Source organism: Microtus ochrogaster, chromosome 15 (genome assembly GCF_000317375.1).
Source record: "Microtus ochrogaster isolate Prairie Vole_2 chromosome 15, MicOch1.0, whole genome shotgun sequence".
Taxonomy (NCBI): domain Eukaryota; kingdom Metazoa; phylum Chordata; class Mammalia; order Rodentia; family Cricetidae; genus Microtus; species Microtus ochrogaster.
Window position 1 is genome coordinate 36,319,988 of NC_022017.1, and position 17,080 is coordinate 36,337,067.

A 17,080-nucleotide genomic window follows, 5' to 3' on the forward strand; every position below is an offset into this window, starting at 1 on the left:
ATTCTGCCCTGCTTCTGCCACCTGCAGGAAATGAACGCACTCGTCCCAAGCAGGGCAAGACCAGCAGCAGCAGGCCTGGCCCCAGTTGGCGCAGGACTGACTAGCTAGCAGCCAGGCATGCTAGATTCATGAGGTGTCTTGGCCCCAGCTAGCCTTCAGCTTTGAGAGCTGAATCAACTAAACGTTTTGCTGGGATAGCACTGAACTCAGCCAGCAATTTTCTGTGCAATATCATGGGTGCCTTTCCCTTTTTATAAATGGAGCTTACTCATTCTGGAGAAGAGAGGTCAGCGTGAGGAGGATGTACCTGTGTCCTGGGAGATTTATAGCTGAGGAGGGGTACGGGGTCTCAGGATGCAGAACTGTACCTCAGAAGTTAGCAGAGGCCCCGCTGGTGAGAAGAAGAACTTGGAAATATGACGAAAAGGGGGAAAAAGTAGAGGCTTACCCTGCAGGAACTCTTGGCCTCCCAGACTCAAGGCCATCCGGCGGCTCCCCTGGTCATATGTCACTCCGGGACATGTACCATTGGCCTGAGTATCAATGGCATCCCTCCAGTCATTGATGTGGCAAACCAGAATGTCAGGAGAGCTGAGAAGTCCACAGATAGTGGGCCCTGCCAGAGAGGAGAGGCCAGTGTGAAGGAAACCATTGGGGCCCTGCATAGCCTTCCTGTTTTCTGAGAGCCCGGACAATTCCTGAGGATGGGAGAGGGACACTGGGGTACTGGAGTCTGCTTTCAAATCCCGTTTTGAAGATGGCCTCAGAGGTCCTTATGTGGCACTGATACACTACACAGGGAGAGTGTACCAGCTGTGGACTTCATCGTGTGGTCACACGGGGGGTGAGGTGCTACTGGAGAGTCAGTGTTCACAAGAAGCACACAGAAGAATCTGGTGTAGAGCCAGATTCAAGAGTCACTGACCTCATTGGATACCCTAATTTCACAGAGGGGGACACTGAGACACCACAAAAGGAGAAGCGGGGTTTTTTTTTTTCTAGTGTCTGAGCAATAGTGAAAGGGTGGAGGCAGCCGAAGCCCCACTAAGGAGCAGACTGGGTTGGAGAGAGAGAGAGAGAGAGAGAGAGAGAGAGAGAGAGAGAGAGAGAGAGAGAGAGAGAGAGAGAGAGAATGAGAATATGCAGGCAGAGACTGGTGCTCTTTTCTCTGACCCCCAGTTCAGAAGGAAATCAAACAGCTTCCTCTACTAGCACTACATGTTACTCATGTTCCTGTGTGGTAGGGACCTGTTACTTTCTGGTCACACCCTCCAGCTCCAGTGACACTTGAAGCCCCCAAGCCCCTCTTCCCAGTATCCCCCACTTCAATCAATGCAGGCTTCAAGCATCATGAATCGTCACTAACTGCTTTCTATTGAAAACACAGCCATTCACTGGGAGCTGGAGGTAAGAAGCCAGAGGAGGTAGGAGGTGGCTGGCCGCTTTCGTGAGGGGCAGCTAGGAGGGGAGAGGGAAAGGAGGGATTTAAAAGAAAGCTAAATGACTTTGCAGGCTGTGGTGGAGGATGTAGCGGGATTCTGTTTCCAGACCTCAGCAGGTCTAGCCAAAGCCCTCTAAATTAAAACTCCCAACCACCCACAGGACTGGATGAGTCTGGAAAGACAGCCAGATGGTTTAGGCAGGACCCAAGGGCCCAGTTTCTGGCACTGCATTTGTGGGTAGGGGTAGGTAAGATGTTGGGTTCAGGGTAATTCACAGCTCACTAATTAGATTTGGAGGGAACAGTCAGCAGGCTGCCAACCACTGTGTCGTGGAAAACAGGGCTTGGAAGGCTCACTGCTCCACAGAACAAAATGATCCTTCATATATGATCCTAGGGAAAATTAAGTCAGTGTTTCCACATGGAATGATCACGTGGTCTGGTGAGTAACACAGCATCTGGAGAAACGGTGGTGCCCACAGAAGACATGTTTATCTCAAGGAGGCAACCTGGCTTTGAAGGTAGACTTTCCAAATGGGTATGCAGGAAGACATGTGTTGATGCCCACATTGGGGGCACTGAATGGTTTGCCCATCTAAACACTAACGTGAACCCACATTGTATAATTGTAGGTCTAAGGCCAGGACAGTTAGGAATGAAGTTGTTCTAACCATCTTTTCAACAAAACAGTCTCGTTCCGGGCCTGAGAAAGCAGCTTCCTTAGTAAAGTGCTTGCTTTGCATGCATAAAGGCCAGGGGTCAGTCCCTGGTACCATAAGCATTACATGCCTAATGGAGCATGCCTGTAACACCAGCACTAAAGACGTGGGAAGAGGAAGGTCACAAGTTCAAAGTCATCCTTGGCTACCTAGAAAAATTTCAACTTGGGATAATCAAGACCCTGTTCCAATGAAAATGACAAAGCCAACCAGTTTCATTCTTACCACTACAGACCACAAGGAACTCAGCTGGGCACCTTCCAATGGATGTTTCCTGGAGCTGGAGCAGCATAAGGGACCGTCAAGGCTCCCCGCATGCCCTACCCTCCCTCGTTCGGTTACCTTTAGAAGCCCTGGGTCTCTTTCTCCCTGTCTAGTGGCTCTACCTTTCTTCCAAGTATTCACCAGGGTCTGACACACTGCACATCTTCTCACCCATCACCTTTTGTCTCCCCAGAATTCTCACCTGCACTCAAACCTTTTATTTATTTTAAAAAAGACAGGGTCTAATGTATCCTAGGCAGCCCTCTATATCCATGACTTTGAACTTCTAATTCCCTTCCTCCACCTCCTTAGTAGGATTGCAGGTGTGCACTTCCAAACCTGGCTTTATGTGGTGCTAATCATGGAGACCAGAGCCACGTGCATACACGACAATCATTCTCATAACTGAGCCACATCCCCTGCCCTAGTCCCACAATGTCCGATGTCACCAGGTGGTTTCTGTCTTCTGTTCACTCTGAGGCTACTGCTTATCCTCTTCCATCCACGCGGCCTTTCTGGGCCCTGGAGCTTTGCATCCAAGATGAGCCACATTCTGTAAATGTCTCAAATGTGTGTCAAGTCCAGGCGGACTCCTGAGCTCTCTAAGTCTCCCTCTGAGGCCATGCGATAGATAACCTGGTGTTTCTGCTACTCATTGCTGACTACAGAGCCAAATCCCGAACCTCTTCTTTCCATCCCCAGAGCCCTCTTGAGTTTGCCTCATCTCCCTCACCCCACTGCCACCACCCTGGTCCAGGCCACCTGGTCTTCTGCATAGCTTCTCACCTTCTTGACCCCTCCACACCCAAGTGAACATCATCATCTGTCACTTTTTCTAAGATTCAATCAGAGTGCTGGCTTCAAAGGCAAATGTGACCACAACCCTTACTGGCTTTAAGCCTTCCATGGCTCCCAGGTGTTCTCAAGATGAAAACGCTTGCTTGCTAGTGCAGCTGGAAAGGTCCCCTTTGATGCGCCTTCTCCCTGCTGCTCCTTCTTAAGCCATGGTTGACAACGGCTTGTTCTCTCTGTTCTGGGGATCACAGCCAACTTGACATTCCTCCTCTTCATCATGAACTCACTTCTAACATACTCTCCTTCTTCCTCTACCCAGGACTATCATAACCTCTTCGATTCACCAAGTTAACGTATACACTCTATTCGAGACCTAAGGAAACCATCACTTCTTAACAGCATAGTCTCCCAGGTGCCCCATACCCCTGGGTAGGCCCAGCCCTCCAGTCAGCCATACCTGCTTTGACCTGTGCGAGGATGAAGCCGTCACAGCAAGAGTCACGGTCGCAGGCAAGCAGACAGAAGAGGTGTGCGTCTGTCAGGTTGGCTCCCAAGGCTGAGAACACCACAGGGCTGTACAGCCCAGAGAGCACGTTTTGAAAACCTGTTGGTTCGAAGCTCTTCTGAGCAGCTGCAGTGGATTCATGCCCTAAAGAGAGGCAGAAAGAGTCTGAAAAGACCTCAGAACCCTTTGGGGTTGAGCAGAGCTCTCTGATCTCAATCATGTCACTGAGTATGGCCCATGTGTGCGGGGAACACTGTGCAACCAAGACAGGATTCTCTCTGAGCATGAAACCTCTGTACATAGAGAGGATATGACTGCCACACATGGACCTCAAAGCCATTTACCTGGACCACACACGTTATACCTGTGAATATCAGCACACCTAGAAAACTGCATGTGCCGTTCCTTTGATTATTCTGATGTGGCACCAATGTCCCCTCTGCATAGACACTACACCCCATACTATCTCATTTCTTATTTATTGCTTCATGTATGTAACATAGATAAGCCTGAACACACGGCAGCGGCAGACAAGGAAACTAGGCTGCCATCATTCAGAAGTCACAATGGATGCTAGCTCCTCCATCCTGTTACACCAAACATCGACAGAGGAGCTTAGAGTAGAAAGGCAGCTGCAGGCTAAGGGGTCTAGCCTCTTGCTTTCAGCCTGCCTTAGGTTCTTTCTTCCAAAGTCCCTAACACACGGCCCTTCACTATGTGACCTACCATCACTCAGCCCCTGCTGACACCTGCTTTTCAAGCTGCTTTCCCCACTGTCCAAAACAGCTGTTTCTAAGGAACTCGGCACACCTTTTTCTGTCATTAAGCCATCGGCTTTAGCAGGGTCATATTGTCTCTGCTAACCCTCTGATTAAAAGTGGCTTGCTCTGGGGCTTGCCTGTTCCTAAGTCTAGTTCTCCTTAGAGCACCAATCTATACAGTGTGAGTGTGTTGCCTTATTCTTGTGCTCATGCTATTCCGAGGAGAGAGCCTTAGTCTGTGATGTGAACTGGTGTCCCTGGTCTACAGCAGGTTCAGGTGGCAGAGGTGTCCATGCTTTTCCTGTACTGACTTCCAGTAGCCCAGCGGCGGTCCAGGCCTACACTGACTCCCATTTCTAGAGACACTGCAGAGGCTTTTGGCCCAACCTCAGATTTTGAAGGTCCCAAGGGAAGACCTTGATGGCTCCTTACTGGGCTTCTGCTTCCTTGCCTATTCGCAGGCCTGAGAACCCTTCTCCTCACAGACATTGAATGGAGACAAACTGCATAGGAAAGAGCTATGCAATGATCCCAGGGCTAGCAGATGCCCAGTAGGTGTTGTACACTCTCCAAAATGCCAGCATCTCTTCCCTCCAAGCATGGACCCATTCAGCCCCATCTGCTTCCAACCCCATGGAAAGCTGCTACCATCCTGCAGTGGAGCCCAGGTCCCCTTAAAGGAGACATCCTGTTTGTCACCTTAGGACTTGCCACTCCTCCCCTGTATTTACACCCTGCTTGGGCCTTTAGAAAAGACCCCCACCCACTGTATTTAAGCTATGGGAAAAAATGTTCACACAGCAGCTCCCAGATACATGCATCATGAGCTTCCAGTCAGACGTCACTGTCTGAACATCGATTTCATTAGATCAGAGCTATGCTGCCACCGCCATCTGAAGGCACAGTGGTGTCCTGTGACTGCTGACTGCCCTTTTCATTGCCAGGCTGCAGTTCTACTGGCCAGCACTTCCTGGTGCCAAGGCCAGAGTCAAGGCTGACCTGGATGTCCTTCACATAGGGCACGTGTCACAGAAGACCCTCAATTGCTATACAATAAGTTTCCTCCCAGTTTTCGAGTATCACTTGCAATGCCATCTCTTCTAGGGCCCCTTCCCCTGACTGCTAAAGCTGTTCATGTTCACTTTGGTCCCATCTCTCCTCCTCACTCTGAGAACATCACATGCTACAAAATGTTCTCCTCACTGAATTCATTCTTCTCTCGTTCAGTGTTATGTTCTGCTCACAGTTTTAGCCACAGGGTCACTCACTAAAGCCCATATAGTCCTATGAGGCCTAGTGAGAAGTTCAGGACACGGCAAGGCTGTATGCTCTATGGAGTAGGTCCCAGTGATCATATGTGAAGGATGTTTCACCCGGATGTAGTGGGTAGTTGGATGCATCCCCTTTCCAGATCTTGTCTTTTGTTTGAGGGCTGAGCTAGCCCATAACAGGAGTTTCTTAGCATTGGTTTCCTGTGATGCTAAGGATCGCATGCTCCTCTCACAGGTTCCAGGACCATAGACCTCAACTGGGTAAGGAGCAGGAGATGATGGGCATCGTAGAAAACTGGGAGTCTCTAACCCCCCCTCTTTTGGTTCCATCACACAAGTGACTTAGGGTGAGGGGTGGAACTGGACAAGAAGGCCCTTAGCGAGTGAGGACTGTTTAGAACCTGTGTTATTTCCTCCTGTATTATTAGCATGCTGAAAAAAAGAACTGAGCTTAAAGTAGAAGTGGGAAATAGTCTGATCGGAGGTGGAGTAAACACAGGAGGTTGAGTCCAGCTGCCTACCACTTCCAGTACAGCGGGAACACATCTTGGCTTTAAACAGACAGAAAGCAAAATAAAGCACCGAGCCAATTTCTGCCCTAGGTTGAGTTTGGCAGCAAAGAGGTTCTCACTTTCCCTTGTAATCCAAATATAAACTTCCAGGAGACAGGAGGAGACACAGGGCAATAAGCACTTAGACATAATTGTATTTTTAAGTGTGATAAAAGGCTAAATTACAGTTTTCAAGGGACATTTTTAGCTGGGGTTGCCTCATTTGCTTTGGCTTTTATTGGTAGAATAAAGCAATCCCTAAGCTTTGTTACACTTAAAAATGGATGGTAGGAACACAGTTGCACATTGAGGCAGAAGCTGTAGCAGCCCTGGCTGTAGGTCAGAGAAAGCCAACACAAAAGATGCTGGTACCGCAGACATACCCTGTTCCATCGGGACAGGGATGTGAGGGAGAAAATACCGTGCTCGTCCTTGCACAGGATGAAGGATGCTGTAGGGTCAGCTGAGGCTGTGACCTGCCCATCTAATGCCAGCTGCTTCCAGCTCAAGGCTGAAGCTTCAGTGTGCTCTAGTCCATGTGCCCAGAGCTGCAGTCCTCAGAGAACCCCACCTCACTCCTTTCCACCCTCAAAACCCAAGTCCTGCCTCCAATACCTGCCTTCTGGTCATCAGCCAACAGATATTCTCACTTTTCCAGTTCTTGCCAAGCAGTGTTTCCAGGGGTAACAAGGGCTACCTCATTGAACCTTCCTGACACCCAGATCTCACTGCTATAAACACTAAAGTCTAGACTATCTGGGAAGATTCCAGAGATCAAACAGCTAGCCCTGTGAGGGTTCAGTACACTCAGCTGCCTCCAAGGCAGAAATCAGACATGGAAGTCAGAAATCTTGCCTCTCAGAACCACTGGAAAGCTATAGTCCAGAGAACAGGACTGGGAAAGGAGCCACAAGCCACAGAACCCAGCTGCATACTGCTGGCCCCTCTCTGACATTGCAGATGAGAAGCAGGGGGTAAACAAGGCAGGACAGAGGGGTGCAGGCCACAGGACACTAGAGACATTTGCTACTCACCCCTCCCATACTCCCAGGGTCCCAGGCTTTCCTCCTGCTATCCCTGTGCTATTTTAAGAATGATGAGGCCCCAGCACAGCTCTTCAGGAACAGATAGAGAGACTGTGAAGAGCTGGCAAGATAGCTCAGTAGGCGAAGACTCTTGCTGCCAAGGCTGCCAGCCTGCATTTGCTCTCTAAAACCCATATGGTGGAAAGAGAAAATGACTTCCTCAAGTTGTTCTTTGACTGCCACATGCATCCTGTGGTGTATGTGCGCCAACTTACACACACAGACACACACACACACACACACACACACACACAGAGGGGGGGGATAGGTAAGTAGGTAGATAGAAGATAGATGATGATGATATAGATAGATAGATATATGATAGATAGATAGATAGATAGATAGATAGATAGATAGATAGATAGATAGAAAGTTAGTCATTTTTTAAAGATACATGGACTATTAAAGGAAGTCTGTGTTTCTGAGGACTTTCAAGTTTCCATAAAGAAAAAGAAAAGATACGTGGGAAAGTGAGATGTGTAACACGCAGTAGAATATTTATTGTTATTCACGTGGTCCCAGACCTTGGAAAGTTATTAAGAACTTTATATCCCCACCTCCCCTCCCATCCAGATCCACCCCTTCTGTCTCTCATGGCGTCAGCCACCCAGCATGCTCGACCTACCTTTCTTCATATACACAGCCAGAGAGACCACACTGCTAGCCCTCACTTTCACCTGGCACGTAAGGCTCCTGAAGCTGGTTGCCTTGGAGTTGCCCACGGCATCTTGTTCCTGGAAGTGGACAACGGGCCCCATTATTGTCCAGTATTCCCCATGGTTTACAGCAAGGTGGTTACATATTTACTAAACTATAAGCACAGTTATCTATCAAGGGGCTGCCAGGGAAGTTCGTGGGGATGTCTGGTTCTAGGTCTTCCAGCTTTATTAGAGGGGCACTGTGGGAGCCACAAACTCTCATCAAATCGTGCTGGCAGCTGTAAAAGACATGCAACTGGCGAAGAGTCTGTGACAGGGGTGACAGGGGTGAATTCTGTAGAGAAGCAGGACCTAGGGCTTCCCAGAAAAACTGAATATGAACAGGGCTCTAATTGGAGACCAGAAACTCTTTCCAGTGAGATGGGCAGTGGGTGGAGAGGGGAGGTGGGAGGAGCCTGCTCAGGGGAGGCCTGGCAGTTGCACAGTCTGTCCATTGGTGAAGTCTGAGGCTTGGGAAGGCCAGCAGACTCCAGTGCACCTGCCATTCTTGGTCACCTTTGATCTCTTTCCTGATTGGCTTTCAATGGTTCTGCCAGGTGGGTGGGTGGGTCAAAACTGACCACACTCATCTGTGGTTTGTTTCCAGGATTTTGCCAGCCATGGAGTTTCCCATGAGGGCTCTTTAGGGCAGAGACTAAGTACAGGCTACTTGAAGGCACTGTCTCTTCATGCTTACAGAAGAGACCAAGGCCCGAGGAGGGAAGGGAGGACCTAAAATGAAGGAGCAGTGAAGACCTGAAAGGGATTGAGGTAGAAACCCAGAGTGATGAGAGCCTTCCTTATCCCTTTTGGTTTTACCTGTCTGGGCAGGAGTCAAGATGGACGTCTGGACTTGGGAGACTGAACTCCTGCACTACGGTTCCCAAATCTGAAAGGAGTTGGTGCTGCAGAGCTGTAGCTAGGAATGGGGTCCTAACCCTCAAGGAGATGGACAGATAAGATGTAACTAACATCCAAGCCCCACTCCCGCCGTAGGACAGCACTGAGAGCCCAGCACTCTGGGGAGGAGCCTTAATAATGTTCCAGACAGGGCTTCCAGCGAAACTTCCTGCTGGCCCAGCTAGAGATTGGGGAGGGAATAACAACTGACAGCAGCGATATCCATTCATAGCAAAGCTCACAGCAGAAATGGTCCTGTGTGGCAGTTGGAAGCCCACCTCCATCCTCACAACCCTGCTGTGATGTGGGTATATAGTCACTTATTACATGGCGGGGGGTAGGGTGTCTAAAGGATCTGGAGACTAAATAGCAGAAAACAAGTGAGAGGTATTTCCTTTTCAATCTGAGCCCCGCCAGCATTTCATTTACATCAAACAAGCTGCTAAAACTCCAGGGTAGGGGAGCCCTCTCCAGGCACCTGGCGGGGCATCATGCAGGAACACTCTGACTCATGGACACAGGCACGTGCTGTGTCCAGGGCCGGTGATGCTTTCAAGCAACCGTGCACCTGGGTGTCCTAAACTGAACGCACTTGAAGTGGGTCATACATACGCTGTGGATTGGCTACCACGCTAAAAAAGATGCAGACATGCAAAAATGCATGAGGGAGTCGGGGAAGAAAAAGACTAATTGTGTCCACATACATACAAACTAAAAAAGGATTACAATATGTAGACATTTCTAAGAGGACCCAGGAAAATCTGGATAGTAAAGTGGAGACTTGCAACATCAGGCATTTAGGACCCTGGGACCTGGGACTTGATCTTGGCTGAATGCCCTTCTACCCTAATGCAACAGCACAGCCTAAAACTTCTCATCTCCCAATAACTTCCACTTGCAGAAACAGCAGTCTCATGTAGGTCTGGTGGATGTCTAACCTTTTTATATTTCCAAAGCTCAATCACACTTGATTTCCACAATGGAAGGAATGCTGGTGTCCAGAGCTCAAGAGTCAGATGATATTTAGGGCTCTGGACAATGACCCCTTAGCATGAGGACCTAAGCATGATGAGGTAAGCAATGGCAGAGGACGAGGTTTCTTCACACTGAGGAGCTGTCCTGATTGGTCAGATGCTATACTATTCCTGTTGTCACTTAGTCTCTCTAGCCCAGGACAGCTACAGTTCCCGAACTGACCATCTTTGACAATCTTCAGGCATGGGGCCACCTGATTGCCTCCACAGGAACACAAGAGCATGCTCAGCACAGAGGAAAAGGAGTACAGCTCTCTGCGGCGACTTACCTGATCAGAAGTCACACAGGCAAAGTTGCTTCTTGTCCAAGAATAAAAGTCACACAAAACCTCTGGCCCCGTTGTGGATACTGTGAGGAAGCTGCAGGCCTCATCATCTGCACAATCTGCAAGAACCATGGGAGAGTAACCCCTGAACTCTCAGATGATGCTGAGGATGGGACAATCCCACAACCTGTTCTCACTCTCCTCTACTGTACATATCTCCGCTATCCAAACACACACACACACACACACACACACACACACACTCACACTCACAGCATCCAAACACAAATACTCACATTGTACCCAAATACTAGAGGCATGGGAAATGACTTTCCTGGTTGAAGATATCCAAAGATCTGCTGGCGCTGGTTGCCTCGGAGTGGGAGAGCTGGCTCTCACGTCTCTATCAGACCCTGTCTTGCCCGACCTTCCTGACAAGGTCGCCTCACTCTAACTTCTGTTTATTGCTGTCCCCTTGCTTTAAGCACTGGATAAAGTATCTCCTGGTGCTCCCAAAGGACTTTGTCCGCTCTGCTAGCCTCACTCCATATAGTTCTATAACCCCTTTTCATTTGCCTGCTGCCTTGTCTTTCCAAACCAAGCTGCGTCACAGTGCGATGGTGCACATGGGTGCCTATGCAATACTCCGCAGGGACAAGCGACCCTCCAAGGTACCTACAAAGGCTGCTGTCCTGGTGTTGCCTCCTCATGTCTGCACAACTTTTCCCTTGGCACTGTCCATCCAGTCCCCACACCCCACTCTTCTACAGATAATTTTGTTAGACCTCTAGTTCCTTACCTTTGCGTTGTGTTCACAATACAAACAAGAGCATAGACTTAGCCTAAACAGAGATGTTATCCAAAGTAGATCCTTGTCCAGAGTGCCATTGGAAGAGGTATGTGGTCGTGGCCACAAGTGCAACTTGTCTGCTATTGGAAGAGGTATGTGGTCGTGGCCACAATTGCAACTTTTTTTTGTTATTGGAAGAGGTATGTGGCCATGGCCACACTTGTAAAATATCTGTTAGCCTGGGTTTGAATTTAAGACTTGTCACTTGCTAACTCCATGCCATTGAATGATCTACTGACGCTCTCAACACCTTCTTCTCACCCATGCCTTGGGATCACTATGGGGTGGTTGTAGCATGATAGATGCCCCTGTAGAGAGGCATGTTCAATGAGCAAAAGTTGCTACTCCTACCTCTCAGAACAGATTGCATATGTACGTGGTGATACACAGGAGGCTACATTTTCATTTTCCAACATTCAGTGCAACTTGTGGCAATCAGTAGATACGAGATAAACCGCAGAGAAGTTAGGAATTGCACAGATATTTAATGAATCAAGTTGCCTATGTTTTTGACTAATTAAATTTTTCATCCCATTGAATGTGGCTTGCCCTGTCTCTCCATGTGTGCATTTCCTCGTGGCTTACCTGCCAAGCACTGTACCAGTGGGGAGTCAGCACCAGGGACTTTGGATTTGACTATCACAGGGGAATTGGCATCAAAGATAACCTTCGATTCTGGAACTTTCTCGAATTTCTGCATCACTGGAAATGAAACAGACCCATGAGACCCAAGCCTGAAGTGTATTGAGGACATTTTGCACATAGCTATTAGGTCAGACTAGAGAGTCCTGTTAAGGTCAGGATGTCACTGAACCCATTCTCACCCTTGGTCACATATCTGTCTCACATGGTGCGATTGCCATAGAAAGGAGCTCCAGCCTGCTGCCTCACTCACAGTTCTCAGCAGTATAGCTCGCTGGTCTCCTTCTCCCACCATATTCCCGGGAAGGAAAGGGAAGATCTCATGTTATAGTAGACCTTTCATCTCATCTCTTCTCATTGCTAACTGATTTTTTTTTCCTGTCTAAGCAGCATCTCTGTCCCTGTCTTCGAATGCTAATTATACTATGTGATGATTACATTGAAATCGTCCTTCCCTTAAAATAACCTGAGTTCTTTCTGAAGTGAGGTAAGCTATTTTTACAGGCCGAAGCAAACATGTGCACATGAGGTTTTGCAGATTTGGAGACGAGTCACATGGCTCCTGCATTTTTTCAGAACGTATTTACTTAAGTGATAGGTTGTCATCTGTGTCTCTAGCTTCCGTCAACACACTTGAGATCCATTTGGCGGGACTCACAGAGCCACCTGCTCAGGGAACTAGGCAAGTGAGGAGGAACAACAGACAAATTTCGGCAGCTTTGTGACTTGGAACACATTCCTCACAAAGGGTAGGGAGAGTTACAGTCAAGGAAAGAGAACTGTCTTCCAAACCACAAAAACTCCAGTGTGCCTGTACTGCAGGCCTCAATCAAAACACACAAATGTTATGTATAATCCCCTTAGCACACCCAGTCATCATTACAGACCTGGATGTAGGTGCTCATTATTATATATATATCCAATCCATTATAAACAAGTTTTGCATCTACATTGTTCTGCGTAGGTCAATACATCCACGTCTTTAATGAGGAAGCAGGAAACAATCTAAGTAGATGAAACGTTAAGTTGTCTTTTTCTCAGCTTTCATATGCGAAGCATAGAAATGCTTTAGTGGTAATACATAAACAACAGGCTTTAAGCTTTCCGATGCTTTGATGTTGAAAAGTCATCTGCGGAACTGTCATCTAGGTGAACAAAAAGGAATAATTCAAAGAGGCAAGGATGAGAAAAGGAATAGCATGTGACAAGTGGTGTTTGTGTGTGTATAATATTCACTTATATAAAAACTTTTAAAAATTAAGAAATAAAATATTTTCCAAGTTTACAAAGTGACCCATCTGCACTCATCACTGAAGTTGCCAGGTTCATAAACTCAGCCCACATAATCCCCTTCTCTTTTTATTTTTCCATCCCTTATTACTTAGCTTATAATCTAGAAGTGCCAGCCTAGCAAATACCACAGAAGGCTCATTCCAGTGTCAACAAGGACACTTTGATGTAGACTGCCTGTCCATGTTTTAGATTAAACCAAACTTGACAGGTCTTTCAGTTTCTAATGAAGTCTACTAAAAGTGCATCCCTTTTATCTCTCTGCTTAGAGATTCTACATGAACAGGCCCCAGTAGTGTAGTTCTTCTCAGTCCTGGTTGCTATGAAGAAGTTCATTGCCAGCAAAGCAGAGGGGCTAGTGGAAGTTAATTTTGGTATTCACATGCTCTCTTTGTATACTTTTTATGTATCAAAGCAGAGTTTAAGAATATTGTAAAGGAAGCCTAAAGGTTAATGTTAAAATGGCATTTGTCTAGCCAGGACTCTTGCACAGTAAATCATGGCTGTGCCCATTGTCCTCCATGGTAAAGGGAATGCACTAATCAAAGCGGAACCATTGCAAGCTGACACAATGATGGAGTCCCTTGTTTCACAAATAGATGGGCAGATAGGTGAATGAATAGCTGGACGGCTGGATAAACACACGGACACGTATGTGATTAGCAATGTAATTCCCACCTCGGTGAGCCAGGAGAGTGTGTCATGATTGTATAATTTCAATAGCAGGGAGATATCTCTGTTTAGATATATGGTATGGTGCACAAAAGCATAGCATGGGTCAACAAGAGCAGATTTAAGAACCTGGATCTAGGCTGCAGTGGTTAAGAGTACTGGCTACTCTTCCAGAGGTCCTGAGTTAATTCCCAGCAACCATGTGGTAGCTCACAACCATCCATAATGAGATCTGGTACCCTCTTCTGGCATGCAGGTAGACATGCAGGCAGAACACTGTATAAGTAATAAATAAATAAATTGAAAAAAATAAAAGAGCCTGATCTAAAGTTAAAGAGAAGATAAACTTGATCTATTTCTCCTGAGTAAGTCAAGGCAATGTGGGGAGTATAGGAGTACATTGACCAAGTATTCACAGAGAAAGTAAAGGGAACCTCAGGACTCCACAGCTGTAGGCACTGAAGACATAGAGACAGCAGGCCACAAGCCACACCATATTAGCTCTGGAGCCAAATTTCCACTCACATCCCAATGCAATCACTCCTCACTAGCTCTGTGACCTCAGGCACAATTTCAGCTTCTGAGAGTCCCAGTTTCTTGGCTATAAGAATTCAATAAATAGCATGGGAGAAATGGCTTATGAGTTACAAAGTTTATCCTCTGTGAAGACTCCTGAGAGTTTGCAAAATTGGCCACAGGAACTCAAACCATTAGGGACTCTCCTTCCTGGCAGACAGACCTGTAGGGCATGGTTTTGAAGAAGCCCTGCTAAGAGGAGCAATTCATCTACTCTGTCACCAAGCACATATTGCTCTGAAATAAATCAAGACATCAGAGTGAGCTGTAGGCCCAAGGGGCACACACTTCAATGAGACTGGGACACAGAAACGAGGTGCCATATTGTAACCTCACTTTGCCCTGATGGGTGCATAGTTACAGAGACATTCAAAAGACACTATGTGAGTAGACTTGACTCTCAAAGTAACCACGCTGGGACCCTCATAGCGAAATCACTGGGCTGAACCAGAGGATAAGGAAGAGGACATGGCAAGCCTGGAGTGTCTGAAGATGACACCGCAGATCTGGGCAGAGGGCAGCTCCACACAGAGACACTGTGAGAGGGTGGGGAGGCTGAGCTCTAAAGCCTGGGTATTCTCTGGGGGAAAATGCCTCCAATGTGAGACCGCACTTTCCTCCCCAAAAGTTTGAGATGTGGAGAAGGGACACACCAACACACTCTCAAAGAGCTATTCCTTAACACAGAAGTCCCTTGCACCTCCAGAGAGCGAAATAAACTCCCAGCTTTGCCAAAGAAGCTGAAGATGCCCTGAAAATGGAGCAAAAGTCAGTGCCTTGGGGACATCCCCTCCAGCTGTCAGCCGAGCTGTGACTCCAGAGTGCGTCTTAGGCTGCTGTCGAAAGCATCTTTTCATTCTGAATGCAGGGCAGCACAGCACGATGCGCCATCCTCACACTGAGCCATGGCAGGGACACAAAGAGACCTCAAAGCACAGAGGCAATAATTCCCGAGCAGCCTGTGATCATCAGGGCTGCTTTGCACCTCACCTGGAAATGAGCCCCCATCTGGTCTTAGAATCTGCCGGTTTGCATCCAACTCCTGTGACTGTTAGCCCTGCCCACAAGAAGAGGGACTGAGGAAAAGAGATTTCTGGACTGGTGAGATGGCTCATCCTGATTACTTCATTTAATTTCTGAGCCTACCTTAGAATGAGAACTGATTCTTGGACCTCCACACAAATGCAATGACAAGGGCATGTGCTTGTGCACACACAAATGATAAAAACAGAAGAAATATAAGACTTCTGCGGATTTTCATGGAATGTACACACTCTCCTCACAAAATGCGTGAGATCTGTTACCACTTTGCTGGATAAGAGGAACAGTGGCTCTGACCCTTGGAAAATGATTATTTCTCACCCAAATTATGTCTCCTTTTATCATTAGCTGTGCCGACTTCCCAGAGGACAAGAAAGCCCTACGTATGTGCTTGAGTATATCTATGAATTCATGAGAAAATGTAAGTGTGTGTGTGTGTGTGTGTGTGTGTGTGCATGTGTGTGTGCGTGCATGCATCCATGCAATGAATCTGAATAGAAACACAGATAAGTGCAATGATAAAGACAGAGTGTAGGGAGTGAGATACATCCAAGATTAAATCGAGTTGTGCGGCATCCGAGCTTTAGGTTAAAGATAAGCACTTAGCATTCCTTGCTGCTATGTCCTCAGGTAAAATACTGGGAAAAATAATCTCAGGACGCTACAAGTATACTGTGGTGAATATGTAGAATTCTGACACATGGTGAGCTCACATAGGACAACCCTTTTCTTGCACAGTTAAAAAGTCTGGCCAGCAGGACTCATCCCAACCCCAGCTGGTCCAGTGGGGAAAGAAAGCAAACCATGGGGCCTGAAGCAAAGGGAGAAGGTCTGTGAAGGCGGAGCTGAGTCCCAAGGACAAAGAGAGACCAGCACAAAGGGACTTTGCCCATTGTTTCCGTCCCCTCCCATACCTTTTCATAAACAGAGGAGAAGCAGGTAGCAACAGCTCCTCAGCATCAGTTGCTTGAAGTGTCTGTCACCTCTGCTGGGCATGGTGAGCTAATGAGTGTCTGTCACCTCTGCTGAGCATGGTGAGCTAATGAGTGTCTGTCACCTCTGCTGGGCATGGTGAGCTAATGAGTGTCTGTCACCGCTGCTGGGCATGGTGAGCTAATGCATTTGATACCCTATAAGAGGGGCCCTTGGATCTCCACCTTACACATGAGGGCGAGTGAGTGTACAGGACTACACCAGCAGCAAGGGGACTTTTGGGGACTTAGCCACTCTGACCGCAGACACCACACCCTTCTCTTCTGCTCTGTAGACTCACACCTTCTAATGGTACTCCTGGGACCTTCTCATCCAATGCCTCACCGAGGACCTGAGGTAGTGCTTGGTGAGTAATTGTTGACATTTGAGGAGATGTAGATTCTCACAATGTCTCAGAAAACAGACTGGGTGATCAGAGAGGTTGGGCAAGTCATTCAAAGTGACCCCATAAGGAAGCGATAGAATAAGGACAGATACCCAATCATTCCACGGCATCCAGCTGAGAGGAAAATGCTACCCAGATCCACAGAGCCAAGCTTCTTATAAGAGAGGAGGCCTCACCAGCTCAGATTTTGTAAAAATTCATCTCTTTTGCTTTCCAAGTTATTTAGGGGTAATGTTCTTGTGATTCCTGAAACTATTTTCAAATGATTCAACAGCAACAAAAAAAAAAAGGAAGCATAGTAACAGCTCTAAGTGAAGGAACTCTTCATTTTACATTTCTTC

General features: G+C 47.5%; 1 protein-coding gene across 2 annotated transcripts in view; it reads right to left on the bottom strand.

Moving 5' to 3' along the window:
• Positions 1 to 17,080, bottom strand: part of Tg (thyroglobulin) — a 171,522-nt gene that overhangs the window by 113,855 nt on the left and 40,587 nt on the right. For both annotated transcript variants that reach the window (XM_005354537.2, XM_005354538.1), the window contains exons 23-27: positions 11,726 to 11,842; positions 10,294 to 10,409; positions 8,018 to 8,126; positions 3,677 to 3,868; positions 449 to 616 (exon numbers count right to left, since the gene is read on the bottom strand). In XM_005354537.2, the coding sequence (XP_005354594.1) occupies positions 449 to 616; positions 3,677 to 3,868; positions 8,018 to 8,126; positions 10,294 to 10,409; positions 11,726 to 11,842 (702 nt within the window). The remainder of the gene's footprint in view (positions 1 to 448; positions 617 to 3,676; positions 3,869 to 8,017; positions 8,127 to 10,293; positions 10,410 to 11,725; positions 11,843 to 17,080) is intronic.